Source organism: Colletotrichum gloeosporioides (assembly GCF_011800055.1).
Source record: "Colletotrichum gloeosporioides strain Lc1 chromosome Unknown consensus_1, whole genome shotgun sequence".
NCBI classification, from domain to species: Eukaryota; Fungi; Ascomycota; class Sordariomycetes; order Glomerellales; family Glomerellaceae; genus Colletotrichum; species Colletotrichum gloeosporioides.
Window position 1 is genome coordinate 224603 of NW_025544646.1, and position 23382 is coordinate 247984.

The 23382-nt window shown below is 51.5% G+C and overlaps 7 protein-coding genes across 7 annotated transcripts; 4 read left to right on the plus strand and 3 right to left on the minus strand.

The window, feature by feature from the left end:
• Nucleotides 1-1977: 1977 nt before the first annotated feature.
• Nucleotides 1978-2774, plus strand: GCG54_00009845 (uncharacterized protein; the record flags this gene model as incomplete). Its single annotated transcript, XM_045409782.1, has 6 exons — nt 1978-2012; nt 2073-2169; nt 2228-2264; nt 2321-2468; nt 2520-2590; nt 2653-2774. Coding segments are annotated over 6 exons (510 nt in total), but the record flags the coding sequence as incomplete, so codon positions are not given.
• Nucleotides 2775-5369: 2595 nt separating this feature from the next.
• Nucleotides 5370-6389, plus strand: GCG54_00009846 (Enoyl-CoA hydratase domain-containing protein 3; the record flags this gene model as incomplete). Its single annotated transcript, XM_045409783.1, has 1 exon — nt 5370-6389. The coding sequence occupies one exon, from the start codon at nt 5370-5372 to the stop codon at nt 6387-6389; it is 1020 nt and encodes a 339-aa protein (XP_045271320.1).
• Nucleotides 6390-7355: 966 nt separating this feature from the next.
• Nucleotides 7356-8294, plus strand: GCG54_00009847 (uncharacterized protein; the record flags this gene model as incomplete). Its single annotated transcript, XM_045409784.1, has 1 exon — nt 7356-8294. The coding sequence occupies one exon, from the start codon at nt 7356-7358 to the stop codon at nt 8292-8294; it is 939 nt and encodes a 312-aa protein (XP_045271321.1).
• A 295-nt stretch (nt 8295-8589) lies between these two features.
• GCG54_00009848 (uncharacterized protein) lies at nt 8590-11195 on the minus strand (the record flags this gene model as incomplete). The annotated part of the gene is made up of 6 exons (XM_045409785.1): nt 8590-8945; nt 9013-9279; nt 9335-9400; nt 9447-9602; nt 9661-9771; nt 9824-11195. 6 exons carry the CDS (start codon nt 11193-11195, stop codon nt 8590-8592), a joined length of 2328 nt encoding a protein of 775 aa, XP_045271322.1.
• A 993-nt stretch (nt 11196-12188) lies between these two features.
• On the minus strand, nt 12189-14348 carry GCG54_00009849 (putative quinate permease; the record flags this gene model as incomplete). Its single annotated transcript, XM_045409786.1, has 9 exons — nt 12189-12365; nt 12422-12572; nt 12625-12721; nt 12776-12977; nt 13039-13131; nt 13189-13621; nt 13671-13808; nt 13862-14084; nt 14144-14348. The coding sequence occupies 9 exons, from the start codon at nt 14346-14348 to the stop codon at nt 12189-12191; spliced, it is 1719 nt and encodes a 572-aa protein (XP_045271323.1).
• A 2497-nt stretch (nt 14349-16845) lies between these two features.
• GCG54_00009850 (uncharacterized protein) lies at nt 16846-17760 on the plus strand (the record flags this gene model as incomplete). The annotated part of the gene is made up of 1 exon (XM_045409787.1): nt 16846-17760. The coding sequence occupies one exon, from the start codon at nt 16846-16848 to the stop codon at nt 17758-17760; it is 915 nt and encodes a 304-aa protein (XP_045271324.1).
• A 612-nt stretch (nt 17761-18372) lies between these two features.
• GCG54_00009851 (uncharacterized protein) lies at nt 18373-19945 on the minus strand (the record flags this gene model as incomplete). The annotated part of the gene is made up of 4 exons (XM_045409788.1): nt 18373-18778; nt 18848-19518; nt 19585-19847; nt 19912-19945. The coding sequence occupies 4 exons, from the start codon at nt 19943-19945 to the stop codon at nt 18373-18375; spliced, it is 1374 nt and encodes a 457-aa protein (XP_045271325.1).
• Between the last annotated feature and the right edge of the window lie 3437 nt (nt 19946-23382).

Here is a 23382-nt window from a genome sequence, read left to right on the forward strand (position 1 = left end):
TAAACTTATTACGAAGCCTCCTGCCCGAGAAGAAAACCCTGTTTCGTGACCACGACGCCGCTAAGAAAGGCCGTTGAAGTCAGAAAGGAATCCCTGCGGAGAGAAGGCCGACCCCGCTTAGTTCAGCACACCACGAAAAGGGAGCTATGACAGTCTCGAGTGAGATCAGCCCTGTGGCTTTGTTTCGCCCCTCCCACAACGCAGAGGCCCGATGGGTGCCTAGTCGAGCGTTCAACCGGGTGGGATAAAGTTTATCAGATACTGGAGATTCCCGAAAGGCTGGAAAGTTCAGGAGACGTGCGCACGAGCTTAAGGGTGTGCAAGCATTCGCTCAAAAGCTCGCTGGAAATCAGAGCGCGATCATCGCGTCGATACGCGGACTCCCGCCATCATGAGGGCATTGGCGAAACAGAATGGCTACCACACGAGGAGGAGTCTTGGTGTTCCGACTCCAGAGTCATTTGTAACACCTCACACGTGTTGAGCTTAATGATTCATTATCAGCAGCTGTAGAATTGATACAGGGCAGAAATGTTGCCAACACCTCCGTCTTCACCGAGAATGATCCGCCTCCGTGGAAAATGGCTGGCATAATTAGCATCAACCTATACTGCATGTCTTATGAAGCTTGCGCACCCATCGGCCCAATTCTTATTGGTAGCTCGCAAGCTACGGCAATGCAATACTCTGCCTGCCGGCAAAACGACTCCTGCGGTTTGACCCTATGATTCTAGCTGTCAAAATGCCAATAACGCCTCGTCTGATAATGTGCCGGCCGGACGATGATACCGAGATCTGCCCAATGTGGAGTGCCCATCCGAACTCTCAACCAGACGAGCCGTTTTCGGCACCTCCTAGGCAGACAAAACGGGATCCCGAGTCGTTACGGGCGTCGTAGGGCGACCTAGCGCAAAAGCTTATATCAAGAGGGTTGGTGGTCTAGCATAGGCTTGTGGGCGGCCCCGAGGGACACACAGGGCAGAGCTGGTGGATGGAAAGCTTCTGGTCCTCTATCGGCTCCTCATGCCGAGATGCACTTACATATACCGTCCGTCTGGGCTGATACTCTTCAGTCGAAAAGGAGTTTGCTTCTCATCAGCATGACAGACCACTGATCACCCAGCTCCGGAGCCGATTCGACAGAAGTCTACAATTGGGGCGACTTCTATGTTGGTGGACCTGGAAACCGATCCCACCGAGAATATTCTGAGATATGATGCTGCCAACGTCTGCTACGGCACATGGTAGTACGGCGGACACGCAATCGACGAAGGCTCAATTTGAGCAGGTTCTCAGCCTGATTATCACGACAATCTTAACGGCCTTTCTCGGAAACCTGTTGCGTAAGCGGTACCCCTATGTCGGCAACAGGATTGGGATCTGATGTGTTGGGTGCAGGTCAAGAATGGTTCGCCGTCAAGTATTGGCGCCCTCTGCCATGGGCACGACAATGTGAGTTGGACGGAACAAAAAGGGCCAGGTTCATGGAAGCTGACAATACTGCAGTAATTCTTCTAATTTACCTATCCGCATTCCTCTTTGTGTTTGCATCCTGGACAGTTCAGATTGTCTTTGAAGCGGGAATTAGTATGAGCGCTATGGGTTGTTCCATGGCTGGAACGCTCTGTCTAGGCGCTTACGTGGGAACAAAAGTGAGTCGATTTGTTACCCCTTATGAAGTGTCAACTAATAACTATTCAGGCAGTGAGTGATTTAATCCAAGGCGAGTATATCAACATGTTGACAATCGAGTCGCTAGCTTGTTTATCTTTTTACTGTTGAGAAAGCGGTATGTTGTCGACTCATTCCACCACGGCTTTGCCACTTGCTCACTCTCATTCAGCATATCATCCGGGGAGCGATCAAGGCACGCCACAGATCTAAGCTATACACATGCAACACTCTTCTCATGCTAGGTATGCTTTTGACTCTTGAACTGCCAGGACCTTAATCATCTAACAGACTCGCCGAACAGGTACATACGGCTTCATTACGATGTTCAATTTTCACTTGTAAGTACCGGGATCAAAGCTCCAAAACAAATCCACGTTCGGTACTAACACTCTGTCCAGCCGCGCGTCATATTATGATTCAACAAGCGACATGTGCGTCATCGGCCTCGAGCGAGCAATCTTGATACCCATTATTGTTTTTGATGCTCTCGTCAACGTATGAAGCTTTTCTGCCCTTGACCCCGCCCAACACCAAGCTTATGTGCGCCCCGCAGATTTACCTCACCTCCCTCTTCTTGATCCCATTACTCAGTAAGTTGCTGCCCGGCAGACCCCCGATTCAATTCTTCTGAAGCTTACGCAATCAGAGTTGCATTCTATCCAAGCATCAATATTGAGGCCATGGACGATGGGCTCAAACCACAGGCATCCCCGTACTCCACCGAACGTCCGGCTTCGCAGACTAGCCCTCCGCACCTTTCTTGGCGCTCTGCTCACTTTGACCGTCAGCTTGACGTGAGACTACTCTCGTATATACCTCTCGCAAACTACTCACCGATGTTGCAGGAACCTATCGGTGCTGGTCGCGCTTGGCGGTGAAGTGGTATGGCTGTGTCTGGCATGTTGCAACACCGACAGTAGGTTGAAACGTCACAGAGTCTGAGCCTTCCAAAACTCAAAATTTCTAACCTCAACCAAGTTCTCATCACGGCATTTCTAATTCAATGGACAAACACAAGTCCGAAGAAAATCGCGAAGGAGACACCAAACGTTGAGGCTCCACCCATGCCAGACTTGACGCCAGAGCTGAAAGACAGTTGAGGGGCTTGTTACTACGCGAAAACCCCAGAATCCGACACATTGTGAGCAGGCCAACTGGGTGGATACAAACGAGAGGTCTCTGTAGACAGAAAGGTTGGTAACGGAAGATCTGCCGCAGGCGGGATCAAAAAGTACATAGCATTGCCAAGTCGCAGAACACGAAGCAAAACAAAAGCATCAGCATTAAGCTAGAGAGGCCATCAGGTGAAGAGCCTGTGACAAAATACACATAGCCTTCAATAATCTGTAAATGATGTGACTATCTCATTGTCTTCTTCGAAGTGGGGGACTCCAAGGGGTTGCAGTGATTACTCTGACATTTCATCACGCCTGGATTCTTCGACAAGATAATCGGAATGAGACTATAATGTTTTTGAAATTCAAGCATATTTGCATCGTGAAATCTCATAAAACAGGTCATCAAAAAATGCGTCTGGTTGCTATCGCGAGTATAATCGTAATTTTGCCAGGTCCCGGGTCTCCCAAGGGCAGAAACTGTGAATCTCGGCCAACGGACCTTTTGAGATGTCCAGGCTTTCAAAAGTGAGCTGGATGTCGAAACACCCAACAAGTCGGTAGAACCACCCCTCATTGCTATAATTGTGCCGACTAGATCGAACCCCCTATGATGGATGTTTCGAATTGAATCAAGGGTAAGCCGTCAACGTGGATAGCAACATGTATCCTCAGCGAGATCTGGTCGATCCGAACACTTCTGAGAGGCAACGTGGCGGATCGTACGATAAGGCGGAATCGACGTGGTCCAGGTCGAGTTTTGCGTCGTATTAAGCGTCGTACGAGTCGCCCTTGGCCAGTCCAAGCGTCCCGCCCGTCGTCGTGGTACACCCCTCGTCCTTGATCAATCAGGAAAGTCTCCACGAGAAGTGGAAACCCTTAATCCCTTGGTCTGATCTGGTTTCGAGAGCGTCTAATCCCTACGAATAATTCCATGTACAGGCGACAGAAGCAAGAGGGGATCACCGAAAGCTTGCACGGAGTATTCCTTTAGATCTCAGAATATGGTCATTTCATGTTTCCTTTTCTAAAACATCTCATCAGCAAAGATCCGGTCGCCTTGGGCAGTTCCTCTGAGATCGAATCTCCCCAACTCGGCGAGAAGGGGAATGAGTCGTGAACTAGGGGTCCAAAGGACGTCAAGGCATCCTTCGCCGGAATGGTTTGGAAGCATTGAGAAAGCCCCGACACAGTGGAGTCTTTACGAACATGGAACATCTCGAGTAGGTAGTACTTGTGAGCCAAAACGGCATCTCCCGTGGTAGCTTTTTGAACAGGACTCGGGCTGGTTTGGTAGGGGAACATGGATCTTCTGTTCAGTGCCTTCAGACATGATGAAACCAAATCAACACTCTGCCTTATATTGCTCAAAAGCCAGCCAAGTGTCGTCACGAGTAATGTTTTAAGTCAAGTGGTTGGCGTACGAGTATCGTACAATGTATGGTTTGCTTTATTCTGTGAACTGGAGGCTGGCGGATGTATACCTATGGAGTTTGCCAGTCAGAGACGGACATATTTTAATTGAAAAACGAGTTTGCTGTTTATCCCCAGTCAAAATCAGAGTAAAGCAGCCTATCTGCAGTCAAAGTTGGTTTGGCACTTAGCTGGAAGGGGGATTAAGAGATTTTACAAGCATTGATGATCGTACAACCCTCGGCTTTAGTTCGTGGACCAATTTAGCTAATTTGCCTCGCACGTATGGAAACCGAAGCATTAATGCACTAGGAGAATAACGACGCGTTTCTCAAATTGCTCTCAACAGGCCTATTAGGAACCTTTTTCATTGTTTTCAGACACTTCCCATTCACGTATAGTTCTGAAAAATCCGTGTCTTACGCATACCCTCAACAGAAAATGCAACGAAACTGACCTAGAAGGTCCTTAATAATCAGCATAACAGTATTGAATTCAATCTCAGAGACGCAGTATTTGAAAGTGATGAGTATCTAGGCAGATGGGGATGTTTAGTGAGGTCATCCATGGCGGTCGAGCAATGCTGAACTTGAGCGTACAATTGGCCATTTATTAGTGCCCGACATCGCCAGCCCCACGAGCATATGACAAACGATTGCAACACAACAATTGCTTAATTGAGCGCGAAACGATTATTCAAACTTGGTTTTATTCACAGAGCTCATGGAATTTTCAGTTAAGCATACTAACGATGTAGTCGATTGAAAGTTACAGTTGCAAGTAAACCAATCAAGATCTGTGGCTACAAACGTTGGGGGATGCTGTGGCAAAAGCGTGCTGAAGCTTCGTGAGCTCAGTCCCTTAGCATGCCCCTCACTGAGCAGACCTTGAGACATTGGATGGGCCTAACGACACTGAGCCAAATCAGCGCGAACATGCAGCACATGCAGCCGCGTTTCTCAATCTCCTCTATTTTATCCGTGTTTGAGCGTCACAGTGAACCTCTGCTTGTTGTAACGGCGACGGGTCCCGGAACAATAATGTCGCCTCTCCAAACGAGATCAGGTATTGCGCTCTCTCGGCCGCCAGATCCCTAGGTCCCGTGCCGTTGCGGGGTAATCAGACAACCGCCACGCTCACTCATTCCAGGGGGATCCCTCGCCATCAATGACCTCTGCCGAGCATCTCAATCTCGACGACAGAGCAGTCGATAATATGCGTTTTCCAAAGCTCCCAGCGAGAGCTGCATACATCCATCTTAACAACCCGGCCCGGCGCAATGCCCTGAGCCTCGAGGTCCTTGAGGACCTCCGATCGCAGCTACTGACGAACCTAACTTCACCAAAATCAGGGCGTCTCATGACCTTGCCCCCATTCAAGCCAGGTATCGTCCACGAGCTGGAAAGAGTCAGCGAACGCGCAGCCCCGGACTCAAAAGAAACTTCAGAACACAGCTGGCTCGTCGACGCCAACGCCTGGGCAGAAGAACGCGCAGCCTTGCCCAACGTCCTCGTGCTGCGCAGCTCAGGCCCGGTCTTCTCCTCCGGCCACGACCTCAAGCAGCTCGCATCGCTCTCCCACGCCGAGGTAAAGCGCACCTTCGCCCTCTGCGCCGAAGTCATGTCTCTCATCCGGCACAGCCCTGCGCCGGTTGTCTGCCCGATCCAAGGCTTGGCGACCGCAGCGGGACTCCAGCTCGCCCTCTCCACGGACTATTCAATCGCCCTGTCCACGACCAGGTTTCAACTGCCCGGCGCAACCATCGGGCTGCCGTGCACGAGCCCTGCGACGGCCGTGTCGCGCCGCATCCCACCGGCGCAGACCTACCGCATGCTTTTGACGGCTGAGGCGGTCACTGCCGACGTGATGCGGGATGCCGTGGACGTGGTCGCGGAGCCTGAGCACGCAGAGTCAACTGACACGGCCGCTGCAGCGTTCGAGGGGCGTGTCGCGGAGGTGGTGGAGCGATTGGCGGGCTCGGCAGGGCAGCCGATGGCTCTTGGAAAATGGGCGTTCTGGACCCAGCTCGGCATCAACGGCAAGGCACACGACGGGAAGGGTGGTGACGGGTACGAGGATGCGGCGAGCTGGGCGGGGAGAGTCATGGCCTTGCATGCCAGAGCCGCTGATTCGAGAGAGGGCATTGCAGCCTTCACCGAGAAGAGGAAGCCGTCGTGGAAGACATGACCTCTCCGGGCCCAGAGATCGAAAGCGAAGGCCGGGTCACCCCGAAGGACATACCCCACTGTCCCCGCTCCGCGTCTCCGCACCGATCGGCCGGCCCACCGGGCCCCGCACAAAGTGAAAAATCTTCACACACAAAAACAAGGAAAAAATGATACTCGGGCACTTGCAACTCAAGATCCCAATTGACCAACGCGGGTCTCGAACCCGCAGCCTTCAGATCACTGATTTCAGTAGAAGTCTGACGCGCTACCATTGCGCCAGTCGGCCTGTTTCCTGAGCTGTTTGTTTCCAAGCTGCTGTGGAGATGCTGACGATTTGTCGCAAACAGTAACAAGAGGGTTACACTTACGAAAACATTGACTCATTCACTCTTTCATGCGCCCATTCCCAATTGTCATGCTTTAATTGACCCATTGCTGTCAAGAATGATTCATCTGCGCCTCCCTTCTTGTGTCTGGATGTATCTGGGACACATCATCCTTCCTGCCAATACCTCTCAATTCGGTGCAGCTGTTTGTTGTGAGCGACAACACCGTCCGAGATTTCGCGTGCTTGCATCCATGGCCATTTCAGGCGCCCAAATTAGTCTTGAAATCGCAAAAGAAAGCACTGCAGCTCATTTCAGCTCTGATACACCAGCGTAGCTACCAGTCAATGTTTCATCTGTCCGCATGGCAAGATAGCGCACTCCGTGGCGTTGGTGCGACGCCCTCATCGCGCCCCAGCGACGCCACGAATCCAACTCCTTGGTGCAAGAAATGAGCAGGGAAATTGAGTGATCCCGGAGGATTAACAACGCAACACTGGATTTTAGGAAAGATTCATGCGCAGACCGTGGCTGATATAAACCCAAAGCCTGCCGCCAAGACAACAGATATAATGTTCCTCGACCAAGCCTTCCCAGCTCCTCAACTTCTCTTTCGTTCTCTTTCCAACTCACCACATTCTTTTCAACTTTGCTTCAAAATGCTGTTCAAGACTAGCTTCACGTTTTTCCTTCTCTCCTTCGTCGCAGCGCGATCGATCAAGGCCCCTCGTGCCGCTTACCCTTTCAACAACCTCGTCGCATACGGTGATGAGCTTTCCGATAATGGAAACGGTAGCTTCGCTCACGGTATCACTGGCGACCCAGCCAACGTCTATGGCTTCGGTACTTGGACCAACGGCCCGGTCGCCGTCTCCTATCTCGCGGATCTCCTCAAGGTTCCTATGACCGACTATGCATTTGGCGGCTGCTGCGGTGGTGGCTCTTTTGGCGCGACCTTCGACAACGCCTACACCAAGTCGCCCGCCGGGGCAACAGACATGCTCGGTCAAATTTCGAACTACACTGGAACCGGTTCAAAGGGCATTGCTTCCTCTCTGCAGTTCTTGTGGTTCGGAGAAAACGATCTCAGCATGCACACAGACGCCTTCTGGCTTGGCGACGCCAAGAACGTGCAATTCGCAACCGACGCCGCCGCGAAGATCACAGCTTCAGTTAAGGGCCTACTCGACAAGGGCGCGCCGTACGTCATGGTCGCCAACATCTACCCCAAGCATCTTGCGCCGGTTACACCAAAGTACCTCTGCGGTACCAACGCCGACTGCGTCAAGACCTGGGGCCAAGTCATCACCTCGGCCAACGCCGCCATTCAGAAGAGCCTGGGCCAGTTCGGGAAGAAGGTCATCTACTACGACGTCTTCAGCTACATGGTGCAGATCCTGAACAACCCGAAGGCCTATGGCTTCCCCAAGCCCTTGAACCTGTTTTGTGACGGTGATGAGACCGCGCAGTGGGACGACTGTATGGTCAAGGGCAATGCGAACCAATACTTCTGGATGAACTTCATTCAGCCCACCACGGCAGGCCACAAGTTGATTGCTCAGGATATGAAGAAGACCATCGATGCCCATTTCGCTTAGAGTGGACAAAGCTGTTTGTTTAGTTGAGTCTAGATGGCTATCACTTTATGAAAGTCTGTTTCTTTCGGGAGGCTGCGGTTGGGGGTCTTGAAGCCTCTGTATTCTTTTATCTGTACATACTTTGTTGGACATTCTCCCGTATGCAAATATTCTCTCCATTGTATATTGCCATCAGACCTCGATTTATCATCCATCAAACCTTGAGTCTTGATGCGGAATTTCTGTAGCCAGAACTCCAGGACACAAGAAAACCAACGATAAGGAAACGGGCCAAATGGCCGGTGGTCAAAGCCGTTCAATGGCCAGGTTCCTTAAGCTCGATGCCTTCCGTAATCTTCATGACCTTCTTGAGGTCATCAAATCTAATAGAACGGCTATCCCTTCTTGCCACAATACCGGCGGTCTTGACAATGTTGCGGATCTTCCGACCATCAATTTCAATGTAAGAGAGAGCCATTAGCTTCTCGTCAGAAAGCTTAGACCCAGACTTCTCGAGGAAGGTCATCCAGACCTTCTGCCTGGACGGCTCATCAAGAGCTGGATAGTTGATTGTCAGATGGACACGAGAATGGACAGCCGGGTCCAAGGACTTCTCGCGATTGGTCGTAAGGAATAGGAGCGAGGGGTAGTACTCCAGCTCTCTCAAGAATCCTATTCATAGTATGTCAGAAATCTGACAAAATCTTCTAGTTACGGGTGTCTGGCCCGGTCAACTTACGAGCGACCAAACTGTTTCGCTGAGACGAGCTGTCACTGCGCTGCTCCAGGTAAGCGTCGCACTCGTCAATAAGGAGGACAGCACCCCATCTCGCAGCAAGCTCGAATGCTCCGGCGATGTCCCCTCTTCTGTGCTGGACCCCAACAGCTACACTTCTCCCACCAGGCCGACGAGCCGGGTGGCGCGGCGTATCGTAATGATCAGGATCGTCCTCATTGTATTCGCCCAGTTCCATCTTGAAGAGTGGAGCCTTTATCTTTTCCGCGACTGTGACATGTTACTTAGTAAGATATTGCGGTTGATAGAGGCTCAGAAACCATACCTGATTCAGCAGTAAGAGTTTTGCCAACTCCAGGAGCACCAGCAAGCAAAGCAACGAGGCCACCGCCTAGCAAAATTAGCATATAGAAACACGCGAAGGAATTTTAGTATACCTTTGCCGTTGATGACATCGTCAAAGTTATCGTTGTCTTTGACTTGGCTCTCCACAAATGCAAGGATTAGCTCCTTATACCCATCAGGAAGTACCAGGCTCTCGAATGGCTTCGTGTTCCACTCGATGTCATGGATCCGGTCAACTTCAAAGTTTTCTGCATTCACTCGAATAAGCTGGCTGGTTATATGAGATCGAATCTGGCTTGGACTTACCCCATGTTTTCTCCTTGAGATTGAATCCCAGTACACGAGGAACGCACAGTGACAGTCGGAAGTCAGTGAGTCGATTTCGAGCCCTGTTGATCCTGAAACTTTCTATTTCAACTAGGTTATATGTTAGTAACAATGCATAGACGACAGAACCGGCGAAGCTTACAGCGACCTAAAGGAGGAGGGCGACTCGCGTCTGAGTCATCCTCTGTTATATCTGGTCGTGGTGGGAATAGTGGATCTGAAGATGATGATGACGTCGGTGAAAACGAAGGTGGCCTGTGTTGGAAACCAGCGGTTGCACGTGGGTCGAACGGAGGCGTTGGAAAGAGTGGTGTGAAGGGGGCGGGACGCCTTCGAGGAGGTGGAACATGTTCTTCACCACTGTAGAAAGAGTCATTCTCATCTCCGCTGCGCTCGCGCCGAAGAGGTACATGGCCCTTTGCTGGCGGTGCATCAATAGGCCCCTGTACTATCAGCTGTGTCCGTTGGAGGAAGACTGAGTTGTCGTCCCGATTTCCAAACGCAGCGCAGCTCCCACCAGGACATCTATCGTAGTCCGTATCAATCATGACTCGAATTTCTGCACCCGAGTCATCAAATCGATCAGGGCGATAGGCCTTGTAGTGCTTCCCAGCAAGACTGGCGAATCTGCGGCCCCTTTCAATCAGACGCTTCTGTACACCATCGAAGTCATCGTGATACTTTGCAGGGTAAAGACCCAGCTCGTTGATGGGTCGTGTGCCTCTGAAGCGGGGAATGGACTCGCTCTGGACGGCTACTCCAAAATCGTCGCTGTTGTAATTGACGTAGTTGAGCCAGAGTTCGAGTTTGTTCGGGTCCATGCGGTTGGTTCCATGTCCTTGAACAACAAACAAACGGTCACGGTCGACGCGCCAATCCGAGTAGACAAGCTCGCCTGGAGGGAAGAGAGTCCAGAGGTAGTCGTACGTAACCATGCCGTGGCTGATGAGCTCCTTGCTGACCGCAAAGGCCCCTGCGAGCTCGCGTTTGACGATGGATCTCAGAATGATCAAGATCTTCTTGACCTGTTCGTCCTCCTCATCGGCAATAGCCTTCTCGAATGCCTCCCAGCGCCAGAAGAACTGATGAAAAGGCGCCAGGAAAGCAAGGTATTTGAGATAGTGAACGATGCCGTCGTAAGGCTGGAAGACATCAATGAGGACTTTGCGAGTCGCTGCGTGGCGTATGTCGATAGAATGGATCGTGACGAGACTGCCTGCCTTTCCGGGAGTGACGCGGCGTCTCACGATGATCGGGTTGGACTCGTCGTCGTCACTTTCATCTTTCTCGAGAGCGGCCAGATCCACCCCATGAGGGCATTCGGTCATCCAGTTGATGCAGCATTGGCACTTCTTGGGGCCTTCGTAGAGGTCTTGAACGATGGCATCGCGATCCTCTTGGCTGATCATGGCCTCCTTCTCAGCCCGAATGGTGTCGGTTATACGGTCGATGACAGAGAAGGAGAGGTCATCTTCAAGCTTGGACGATTCGCACAAGTCAGAATTGGGTGCCATATTGGGCTTTTCGAATAGCGGTGACTTTTGTGCGGCCGGGCTGATAATGTCAATGTGGAGCTAGACAGAACCCAGGGAAAAGATGAAGGGCAGGTTCTTTCGCTTTAAATCTGCATAACACACTTTATCATGCAGCCACGAGCTGTGACCGTGCATCCTCTTCAGCCCCCTTCTTGTTTTGGGGCTATTAAGATGGCCTGCTCCATGTCAGCCCTAATGCTGTTGAGATCTTGGCTTTGTAGACGTGAGACTGTGCGACAGCACAGAAGCAGAACCTGCAAAGCGATTGCGATATGCCCAATCAGATGCCAAATGCGAAAACTAGTCCAGGCATGAATGTGAATATGCGCACGCTAGTTAGGACTATGCATGAGAACAGTGTGAGATATTCTAGGCAGACAATGGGGCTGGCTTTTCCGCCTTCGAAAGCCCAAGTTCAGAATGATCACTGTGAACCTCCGCAGAAAGTCATAGAAATACACAATGTGGCACTTTTCCCCCGTATGTCATGAAGCACATAAAACTTTTGGCATCTATTGTGACAAAAGCGGCTTTTTATGTGAATACACGACCTGTTGTCTAGAAACTGCGAAGCGCATCGAAGACTCCGTCGAGTACCACTAGTTGGAAATTAACTTGACATACGGCTTGTGGCGTCTTTGCGTCGATGAAACAGATTGCTTTCCATTCGGGTTCCGCGCCATATATTCTACCGAAAGATTCCATGATATTCCATGACGAAAATTCGGGGTGCGGATTGCGGCATTGCGACAAAGAGTGGTCAGCACGATATGTTGAGAAGCGGGGTAACGCAGCGTTACACATGCAACATTAGATCGATCTTGGCGTCCTGCTGCCTATGGTCTGCTGCCTGATTCTATCATTATTACTTATAAATATGGCGTGCCTCTCACTCGGACTCAATTTGGTAATGCGATGCGCCAATGCCTTCCCGATAGACGCAGAAGTTTGAAGGAGTCGCAGATTCGAAATTTAACGGCTTTCGACTGCTGCACTATCCAGCTTCTCCTTCTCCAAGTCGCCGGAATGCGAGAATCCGCCGGCCGGAGATCCACGGTTCAGCACAGCAGTGAGGCCAATCTCGGTGTTGATCTCCTCCATACGCTCGAAGTCGGCTTGAGCGGTGCCCTCGGAGCCGAATACAAGGTCCTGAGAAAGTGTCAGCCGGTGATTCATCTTATGAGTGCAATCGAAGAAAGACGAACCATCTCTTCGAGTGATAGTCGCTTCGTCTCTGGGACAAAGAACCAAATGAAGGCAGCTCCCAGGTAGGTCAGTAGCCCGAACAGGATGTATGTGCCGTACGTGATGCCAACGAGCATATCGGGAGTAACTTGGCCCACGATAAAGTTGTTCCTAAAGGGAAATGATTAGCCTAATCAAGACTGAATGATATCATTCTACTCACATCCAGTTGCTGGAGGCTCCAATCGACACTCCATATGGCCGAGTGCTCAGGGGCCAAACTTCAGCGATGATGATCCAAGCGCAAGGGCCCCATGAATCTGTCTGGATGTCAGTCTACTCTCACATACACAGGTCAGATACCGGGGACCTACATCCAAAATGAACAACGAAAAGCCAAACCATGCAGACGGCAGCCCAGCCAGCCGCAGGCTGCTCGTGGAAGTTGTCAATGTTCTTGGCCAAGATGACGGCAATGATGATGTGGCAGGTACCCATGCCAATTGCTCCAATGCTGAGAACTGGCTTTCGGCCTACCCTGTCAATCCATAAGACGGCCGGGATGGTAGCGATAAACTAGGCTTAGGTGTCAGGGGTTTAGGGCTATCAAAGCAGCAAGCGGGTAGTGAAGACTCACCATCACCACACCTACTACGCCGGTGGCAAGCAGACTTGTGGTGTTTTGGCTTAGGCCTAGCTGGCTGAAGATCTGTGGAGCATAGTAAAGTACCTGTAGTTATCCTCAGCGCCAGCCGTCCTCACTCATTCTCGAAAAGTGAATACTCACAGCGTTGATTCCAGTCCATTGTTGGAAGAACATGGTGACCGTGGCAACAATGACACGTTTGAACATGGCCTTTGTCGTAAACAGAGCTTTCATGGCGACAAATTGAAGCTTGAAGGTATTCCACGCTGTCTGCTGCTGTAGGTGTGGAAACTGCTCCGCAACACTGCGCTTCTCAAACAGAGACTGAGCCTTGATCTCAAGGAACTCGAGCTCAATGAGTTCATGATTCTCGGGAAGATCTCGGAGGTTGGCGAGAATCCGTCGTGCTTCTTCCTCGCGGCCGTGGTGAATGAGCCAACGAGGGGAGAATGGCATCCAAATCATGCCTACCAAAAGAATGGCGGCCGGGCCTAGTTGCAGGCAGATAGGCACTAGCCAAGCTGCATCGGATTGCGTCTCTACTGTCGTGCCGCCAATGTAGTTACAACCGTAACTAGATACCCGTCAGTACACATGTTAGGAAGACCCTTTGGGACACTTACTCGATCCAGAAGGATATCATTATGCCAAAGGTGATTGCCAGTTGTTGAAGGGCTACGAGGGCACCTCGAACCTCTGGCGGTGCGCACTCCGAATTGTACAGGGGCACGATCATAGACAAGCTGCCCACGCCCATTCCACTTTGTCAAGTCAGTATTGATAGTCATTTACGTTTCTGCAGTGGAACACGTACGTGATGAAACGACCTCCAAGAATGGATTCGTGACCTCCCGAGATGGATGTTATCTGAACGATGACACCGAGGATGAAGACTCCGGTTGCAATAAGAACGCCGTATTTTCGTGAGCAAACTTCGGCAATGAATCCCGACAGCACCGCGCCAACCCAAGCTCCAAGCTCAAGAATCGATGTCAGCCATCCCTTCTGGGTAGGGTTTCTCGTGTACCCTCCCATGTCTACCAAGCACCACAATTGTCAGCTCCAGACCTCCGTGTCGTTGGGTCAATTGACTCACGCTTATCGAATGATGGCATTGCTAGAATACCAGAGAACATGCCCTGATTGTAGCCGTAGAGAACACCTCCAATGCAGGCGAAGGCTGCAATGCGAGCGACTTTCCAGTTTTTCACGAGCGCTCTGGCCCCACTGGCGCCCATCAGCGCTTGTCTCCTTTGCAGAGCCGCATCGTAGGCAGCGTTGCCCGAAGAATGGCCGCCCATATTGTCAGTCTTCGACAGGCGAGCCTGACGGTGGTTGGATTAAAGCTGTAATTGGAAGTTGGGGAGTCCCAGTCGAGGTCAAAGACGCGACAAAAGATAGAGAAGTGGACCAAAAGCTTAGCATGAGTATTGACGGGGAAGACGCGTACTTAAATGCGACGTCCATGCAGGATTCAGCTGCATATCGCCAGACCACAGAAGCATCTGAAGATCTCACGCTTTCATGGGTCGTTTTCGTGAAGACCCTGTCATATTCGGTGCGACTCTGACCCAACGCTGCGGTGACAAGCATCGGCATCCCAACGTGAACCATTTTGCCCTACATGCTAAAAAGGTTCCAGGCTGCTCATTGGATAGTACTCATGCGAGCTTGTTCGCCCAGCTTAGCGAAAACTCCCCAAAGGAATACGACTACCCCGCGTGGCCGCAAACCCCATGTTTCAAGCACGATCACGACCGGCAATAGCATTTAGCCTAAAAGGCGACACGTCTCCTGCATATCCGCCTTTTGCCAACGCGGGGAGTGGTGGCTGTTGGCGCTTATCCTTCCCCCATCCTGGTCTGGGTGCTTGCCTTTGCGGGTATCCGCGCTCAGCTGCTGTTCGGATTGGATCGGCTCCCTGCATCCTTGCAAGGGCCGAATGGCGAGAGCAAAACTGATCTGCCGGCCGAATCCTATGCCCGACTTTACGCATCTCGCCGGGCATTAGCCCGGGCGGTCTCCGAGCTGACGAGGCATTGGCTACGTAGAGCAGCCGCTGTCCAACGGCTTACTACGACATCGATCCCGGAGCTCTGGTTCCAATCACTAGTTCATCGAGCATGCACTAGCAGTTGAAAGGTCCGACTTGATGTGACGTAGAGGTCTCAGCGTCATTTAGTCAGCTTCAGCGAATTTGCAGTGATCAGAGCTGGGCCGCTAGAACGTAACGTGTAAATGGGATATCTGCGGCATACAATCCACAGCCCGTCGTACTTCGAGAGTCATCACCACCATCCGCAAGACCCTTTTCCACTCCCTTCACCAACTTCCACGTCGCAAGCTGTATGCTCTGCTGGATATCTGAAGGTGTCTTGTGAAAAGCCCCAGAACCCGACTTTCCGCTAGGTCCCGAAAGCCTTATTTTAATCACCTATCTACAGCTGCGCTCAAAATAAGTTTTTAGCCTCAAGCTCCCCATCTCAGACTTTCAATGAAGCTTTAGCAGATACCTTCAAACACGGACCGTGACGATGGCTCGATATCGTACGTTTTCTTGCACGCGCAACCAGGAACCGTTCTGACAGTTATATGCGGACGTGTCCATCTCAAAGCTCGTGGCACAGGTTGAAGCGGCCGCCGGCGGTCTTGGGGGCCCGGAGCCGTATACGCTGCAGTATACTGGCGAAAAACATCATGTGACGAGTTTAAGATTTTGCAATGACTCCTGTTTCTTTCCCATTTGGGAGCGAGATAACAAGGACAAAGGCCACATTGCTTCGCCGACTGGCGGGTTTGATCTGGTGTAAGTGCTTCGTTTCGACGGTCTGTCCTTTTGCTCGCTTAGCTGAGGGTTTTAACCCTCAACACGTCTCGTTTCAATGCGAGAGAGACTACACAGACTCCAGCATTGATCCGTGAACGACTGCTGGAAAGTCCGCCGTACGAGGACGACTCGAGGGCGATTCCTTGACTGTTCATCTCTGTGAGCTCAAATGGAGGCCAAGGCAGAGCCGTATGGGCAAGCATAGAGGAGCCCAAGACAGATAGGCTTATAATTTCCATTGGGGCTAGGTGATGACCTACGCAGGGAGGCATGACTTACTTGACGCAGATTCTCGGCGGTCAAGCAGTTTCCCGGGACGGAGCCGGATCCCCACTTTTCCCGACCGGAGCTCAGTCTTTGGAGCCTGCTGCGAGGCCGGCATTCCGGATACGTGACTTCTTTCAACTGCGAAATCCCTTTGAATAAGATCGTTACCTTGACTTCCACTTGTCAGTCGGACTACTTCCGGTGAAGTCTGCCTTCTAAGTTGATCATCACGTTCGTTTAACCCGGTTACTCAGACGCAATGAAAGCTATCCATAGTCATGAAATTGAAGAATTGCTAAGACCGGAGCGTCGCCCAAACTCCGCACTCGTTTTGCGGACATGTGAAGTTTGATCCCCTCTCCGACAAGAGGTGTTCCGTTGATATTGGGGTTTGATGACCAACAGCAGGATGTTAGCGTCAGATTCGCCACGTATTCCGTGTATTCCGCGGCGAATCCTCGTCCTCTCTTGTACTACAAGAACACAGCTGTATGAACTCCATGATCTATTATAAATCAGAAATATGAAAGTCCGCCGATGTTCTAGTTGTGATAAAAGCGAAAAGACTTTAAAATCGACTCCAAAAGCCAACTTGGATTCTCGCGACTCTTGCTGGTGGACCACCATTACTGCACCAACTACACGTCACTCGTCCTCATCCCACATCACCAACGAGCTCATCCACGATCTGCCGAGTAAGAAAAATGAAGATCCTTGTCGTAGGAGGAACCGGCATGATCGGCGGCCACGCCGCCCTCCACCTCCGTTCCAAAGGTCACCAAGTCACCATTAGCGGCCGCCGAGCACCTACGGAAGTTCCCGCGCTCCTTGAGCTCCCATTACTCCAAGGAAACTACCTCCGCGGTGACATTACTGCGGAACAGCTTGCCCTTTTCGAAGCCGTGGTGTTCGCGGCCGGGAGCGACGTCAGGCATGTACCGGAAGGCCAGGGGGCCGACGAACACTACCTGCAAGCGAATGTCGAGGCTGTCCCGGCGTTCGCGCGCCTGTCTCGGGAAGCAGGCGTCAGGGTGTTTGTGCACATCGGGAGCGCCTACTCTCACATCGTGCCCGAAGCGGTACATGCGAGTCCCTACGTTCGCTCCCGCAAGCTAGCGGCCGACGGGGTCGCTGCACTTGCCACGCGCGACTTCCGTGCCTGCAGCTTGGATCCTCCGATAGTCGTTGGCACGGCCCCTGGCATGAAGACACCAATGTTCGAAGCCTATATACAGTACGCGGAGGGAAACCTACCCATCCCTTCTTTTGCACCCGCCGGGGGGCTCAACTTTATTTCGACGCAGTCTCTCTCCGAAGCCATCGCTGGGGCGATTGAGAGCAGTGAGGCTGTGTCTGGGAGATCGATTCTGGTCGGCGATGAGAACCTGACGTACGCAGAGTATTTCGAGATGTTCTTCCACGCCATTGGAAACCCGCAGAAACTGCCGGTTCTGGATAAGGACCACCCGCTGCTGCCCCGGGCGATACTTTATGCGGGGGACGGGGTTGTCACGTATGAGCCTGATGCTGCAGATGTGGCAGCTTTAGGAGGGTATCGGCGGAACGACATTAAAAATGCTATTAGTGACGTTGTATCCCAGCATCGTCAACGCGAATAAGCCATACTCACGAGAAAATTCAAAGTCTATTTCGTCTACGCTGCGGAGTTTATGATTTGTTTGATACAGTTCGTCATTTACGTCCTGACGCCAATATGAGCCGGGCTCCATGACTCAACTTGTCGATCGTGGACCTGAAGGTTGCTGTTTTAGTCTCTTGTGTCGTTTGATCAGTAGTTTAGGTCGCTTATGTAGTCTCCTTCTTGGCGTATCGGCGACAATCCCGTAGCTCTGTGTAGAGTCGGGATCTGGATTCCGTAAAAACATCTCCTTCAAACGCGGGATATGTATTCCGTAAAAACGCAACTACAGCGGCCTAAATGTCCGCCTACACATTGACGCCGCGGACTCCGTGGGAATATGGCATTTCAATTAGTAACCCATGAGTTGCTTTCCAGAGGTTGGACACCGATGCAGCTTTGGTGAGCTTGGCAAGTAACAGGTCTCCGAAGTTTAGCATAATTATGCGGTTGAAATTCAACGACACCCACAGAACAGGAAAAGATCACTGTTTGCAGCCACGATAAGCTTGCGATTGGAGTATAATTTTGGTATCGTGTAATATTTGCTGCCAAAGGAATTGAGCCGCAGGTTCATAAACTCTCGCCTAGACTACGCATTACCCTTGCCCAGTTGATTGTCCAAGGTGAACGACATTTGCCCCATGTACGTACTATTCCACTCGTCCACGTGTAGGTCCGGGAAAGCGTTCGGCTCCAACTGCGAGTCAAAGGTTGGCCAATTCTCCATGGCAGGCTGCTGCAGCGGCAGGTGGATCGTGTTCTCGAGCGCCCCGTCCACGAAGGCGATGCCCTTCTTCGACTTGATGTATGCCTCCGCGATGCGGTACAGAGACCTGCACAGCTCATACTGCCGCTTGCATGACTCGACCAACCCGCTGAGACGCTCGCTGATTTCCAGAGTGCTTCGGAGAAGGTTGAGGTCTTCGACGTCGGAGTGTCTGATGCAGTGGAGGAAGGTGATTATGTAGGGAGTAAAGGAGGAGTAGAGATGTGTCCTGGCGAAATTGGAGTTAGCCAGAATCATACAATACTAGAAGCTTGGAGGAGAAATAGAGTATACTTACCAGACTGCATAGCTGAACAACGCGGCGTAACCGCCAGACGCGGACCGGGGAAAGGCGGTCGCATGGGCCGTGAGCCCCTTTCTTGCCGCGTCGAAGCACTCCTCGGTTATGGAGCTCGCGGAGTTCGATGAGCTGGCTCCGCGGTGAACTAGTGTTAGGATGGAATAGTAGACCACATCGAGTCCCTCAAAGGTGAATTGAAATAGCTCTTTGCGATAAGCATGCGTGTAGTCCACAATTCGCCACGAGTCGTACCACGCCGACAGCCGCTTTGTCAAATGCGCAACTGAAGCACCGCGTTCCTCATCGCTCGTCCTGGAAGCCGCCGGGGAATACAGGTGCTCGTAAATCTTGGATTGTATCCGTCCGAATTCGATAAATGCAGAAAATGAAGTGTCCCATGGACGTCGCTCTGGCTTATTTGAGATCTCGAAAGGCTCCGCGTCAATATCAAAGTCCTGGATAATTGCGGCTTTGCCTTGGGTCAGAGTCAGGCCGCGGTCTGCGAAATAAACGTGCCAGAAAAGGCGTCGCGCTCTGCGGGCCTCTTCTCTTGACAGCGTCGCTAATCTTGCTTTCCGGTTGTAGCCCAGGGCCAGACAGTGTCTCGCAGCTGCTGACATTACTGTCCATTGCAATGCCAGGTTTCCGTCTTGCTGCGCTCGTAATGACTACAAAAGGTTTGTTAGCCGCAACAGTCCATCAAGTTCCATTTGCAACCATCAAACTCGACGTACCGCTATGGAAAGTATTAGAGTGTGTTCAAATGTGGGTACCGCCATAACCTCGTAGGTCTCGATGCCCGACTTGAAGTTTGCATGACACATGTTATACACATGGCTTGTTTCTTGGGGGTCGAATTCTGGGTGTTTTTCGAAATCGATATCGCGCAAGAGAACTGACAAGAAGCCGTTTAGGAGCGTGACTTCGCCGATGGTCACGGGGTCCACGGAGAAGTAGACTCTGCGACATAGGTCTTCGACTTGCACTCGGTTCTCAACTGCGTAGAAGAGAAATAGTATTGATTGTTCTGAGTCATGCACAGATCAGTCTCTGCTCATAACCGTGAATGATGACAAGGTTGAGAACGGAAGACATGGCGGCTTACCACTAACAGTTCGGAGCAACCGAATCACCAAATCCGAAGGTGGAAGTTGCAGCTGCGAGCCTTTTCCCACATGGGGTAGTCTTCGCATCTGTTTCGGCTCAGTTCGCTCATGGCTCTGGCAAATTCCTCGTAACGTCTCCAGCTCGTCGACTACAATCGGTGACTGAGCGGCTTCGACTTTCAACTCCTCTATTTGGCTCGCCAAGTACGTTTGTTGCCTGAAAGATGAGTCGCCTTCGAAAGACACGGGTTGGTCTTCCCACAGACAATGATGCGTTGAGGAGTCATCTTCGACATTAGGTGTCGTATTTGGCGTAGAATTTGGGGTGTGTCTGTTTGCGTGATTTTCTGTCTGGTTTCGGAGGGCGTCTTCGACGGCTCTCAACCGTTCGTGAAGTTGCTGAATGCTAGGGTGACTATCATCGCGTCAGCATTTGAACCGTATTTCCGCGAGCATATCTCCGGTCACCTCTCAGCAGGTCTGTCGGCGGAAGCTCGCTGGCTTGGTTGCCTTCCAGCCGGACGACACGGAATCTTGGACGTCACGCAGTTTGAGCAAGGGACTTCTCGATTGCATCGCGTCTGCGTAGTGTCAGCTTGAACGGAGTTTAGACGCAGCAATCATTCGAAAGGGATAAGCGAGGAAAAGGGGGTTCGTTCGATGAGCGCGTCCCGCGGGCTGCAAGTCCGAAGATGGGCAAAGTGATGAATAGAATGTCTCTGTTTACCTTGCGGATCCGGCAATTATGGCACTATCAACGACGACAACATTTTGGTGGTTAGCAATCATTGCGTGTTAGTATCGCCGTATCAGCTTGTAGGCGGCGTTGGGCGGCGATCCCGTTAGGCGGAACTTACCGCTCTCGGAATAACACTGGTCTTTGGCGTGTGCTCCGGCTCCATGGTGGTAGCGTAGCCGAGAGAAACCGACAGGGTCGGACGGACGGTCTCCTCCTCTCGCACACTGTACTTGGCTTCTGCGCGTGTTCTGAATTACGTATGGCCCGGTGCTGTGTCCGTTTTGCCGGTCCCTCGCGAGCCTTTTTGTTTTTCAGCTCCGTGGTCTCCGTGGAAAGCGCGGAGTGCACGGACACACGTCCGAGACAGGGGCTTTGTATTTAAACTCGAGTAGGTTAAACTACGGCCTTCACATCTGCGGAGATTCCCCCTCACTGGCCTTCCCCTAACGGCTCTTTATGCGTACGAGAGTTGAGTTTTTAGACCGTGAAAGCGATACCGAGATTGAACTAAACAAGTGATTTGTCAGTTGGTTGCAATTTTTGGCTAACTTTCGCCGAATAGCTGGTACTCCATAGGAAACTCTGCAATCGTAATCCCGGAAGCGTGTCGATCATGACTAGGCGCTACAGTCACTGTAAAACCCCTGTCCGACGCAATTTCGGGGCTGCTAGTCAACTTGCCCCGTCATGACAGAGTTCCTGGCTTCTATGCACACCCGCGATGACTATGAAGATTTGAGATGGCCGAGGTGCTCTGGGAAACCGGGGCAAAAATCGCTGTTTTCACACTCACACACAAGCAGATTCCCCTCATCGCAGCGCCATTACACTTTGAAGCCATTGGTTCAAAGGCTGAAGTGTCCAATGCCATTGCCAGTTCCAGTCCGAGGTCCCCGACTTCAACTCAAAAATGACATGGTCGTTCTCGCGATTGGTTTCAACTAAGTGATTGCAACCCACACAGGTTGAAGAAGCCCGCGGTCTCAATGAGTTCGCGTTCACACCCTATGAACGAAACCAATCGTCTTTTGTTCCAACGGTGATTCGAGCAAGCAACAAGCTTTCTTGGCCTCAGCCACGTAGGGCGGCAGCAGCATGCGCTGTCAACTATCACCATTGAAGAAGAGATACAATTGGCGTATGTGATCAATCGCATGCGCTAGGCACGTCGCATCTTGCTTGCAGCTGGCCCTACTCCCCCAGATCCGAGAAAGTGAGATCTTGCCTCCGCAGATAAAGACGCCGGCTAAAGAGCGGGCTATCGATGCAGGGTTTTCAAGTCGGCCGACCTGCGGTGAAAGAAACTTACTCTCAACAGACCGTCGCCGAAGGCATCCAGAGTACTGCTGTGTGATAAGGACTCTATCCTGACAGCTGAGACCGGTTGGAACCCGGGCACGGGCTACGTGAACGTTGAAGAAAGTTCAGTCAAACAGTCCAGGGGGCAGCACAGCGAATAGATCAGATTTAGTTCGCATGTGGGATCCACGTTGTTCAGTCTGCATCAAGAGGGATTTGTTCCTTGTGCTGCAAGCAAGACCCATTGAATATGCGGCTAAAGCTTCCATGACCGCTGCCCGTGAGCTCCATGAATTTGCATTATGTCTTTTCTACTTTGCTAACCATTCAATAATATTCATATTCGCCTATCTAGCACATCTTGGCTCATGTGAATACCGGAAGAAATCAACAATGACACATTCTGTCGTAAAACCTCCCTCATCATCCAAAATGCTAATAATTCCTTATATTGTCTGCTCGCCTTCAAACACGCTTCCGGAGAGGCCTTCCGGCTACTTATGCTGTGAGTGGTCGGGGGCTCCCCAGTTTTGCAGGTCACTCGCTCAGGCCCTCGCAACCTGCCCGGGATGACGGCAGGGCAGGTGGGTTTCTTTACTGATCTGGTCGTATTGTATCGAGCCGCTAGCCGAAAACTTCCCACAAACCCGCGGAATATCGGGCTCGCATTTTGCACGTCCCCTTATAACTTGGAACGACCTTCTCATTCGGAAGTTCCGCCGGGAGCATAAAGCTTTCCACGACGTAACGCGAGCCGATTTGGGACTAAGGTGCCACTCTGCAGCTCTAAACTCTATTTAAATCCGTAAAGGCCACCACTAAATATGCTTCTCAACCCAAGGCCTTCGAGTTTGTTGCTTGAAAAGTCCCGAGACCGACGACATCATTGAGGGCCAAGGCCGGCGGTCAGCATCATGTAAGGCGTATGAATTGCGTTGCAAGTCTGCCGCGACGCAGCTCTATGACTCGAGGCAATGTTCGGCGTAGAGGGCAACGATGTAGTCAGCTATATGAATATAGAAAGTGGAGCGCCAGGCGTAGTCGCCGAAAGAATATCGACAAGAATTGAATTATCGCCGTCCTCATGTTGGTCAGGTCGGTAAAGCAATTGTCCTTCTTGTCATATCTCGCGCAAAGGCAGCTCCGGGGGGCATTCCAAGTCGGGGGAAGGCAGCGTTCTAAACCAGCTTTCATTGCATCCTCACGTGAAACTTTAGTGAGATGTCTGAATAGCAAATGGCCTGCCGCTGCTATACTAACATGAGATCTGGAGCTGTTCGTGTAGTTCAAGATTTTCTATGTGATGGGGCCACGAATTTGCCCTCAAGGATGCGTAATACCAGGTGTGTAGACTCATGAATTTGCCCAGAAATCCACAAGGGTGGAAT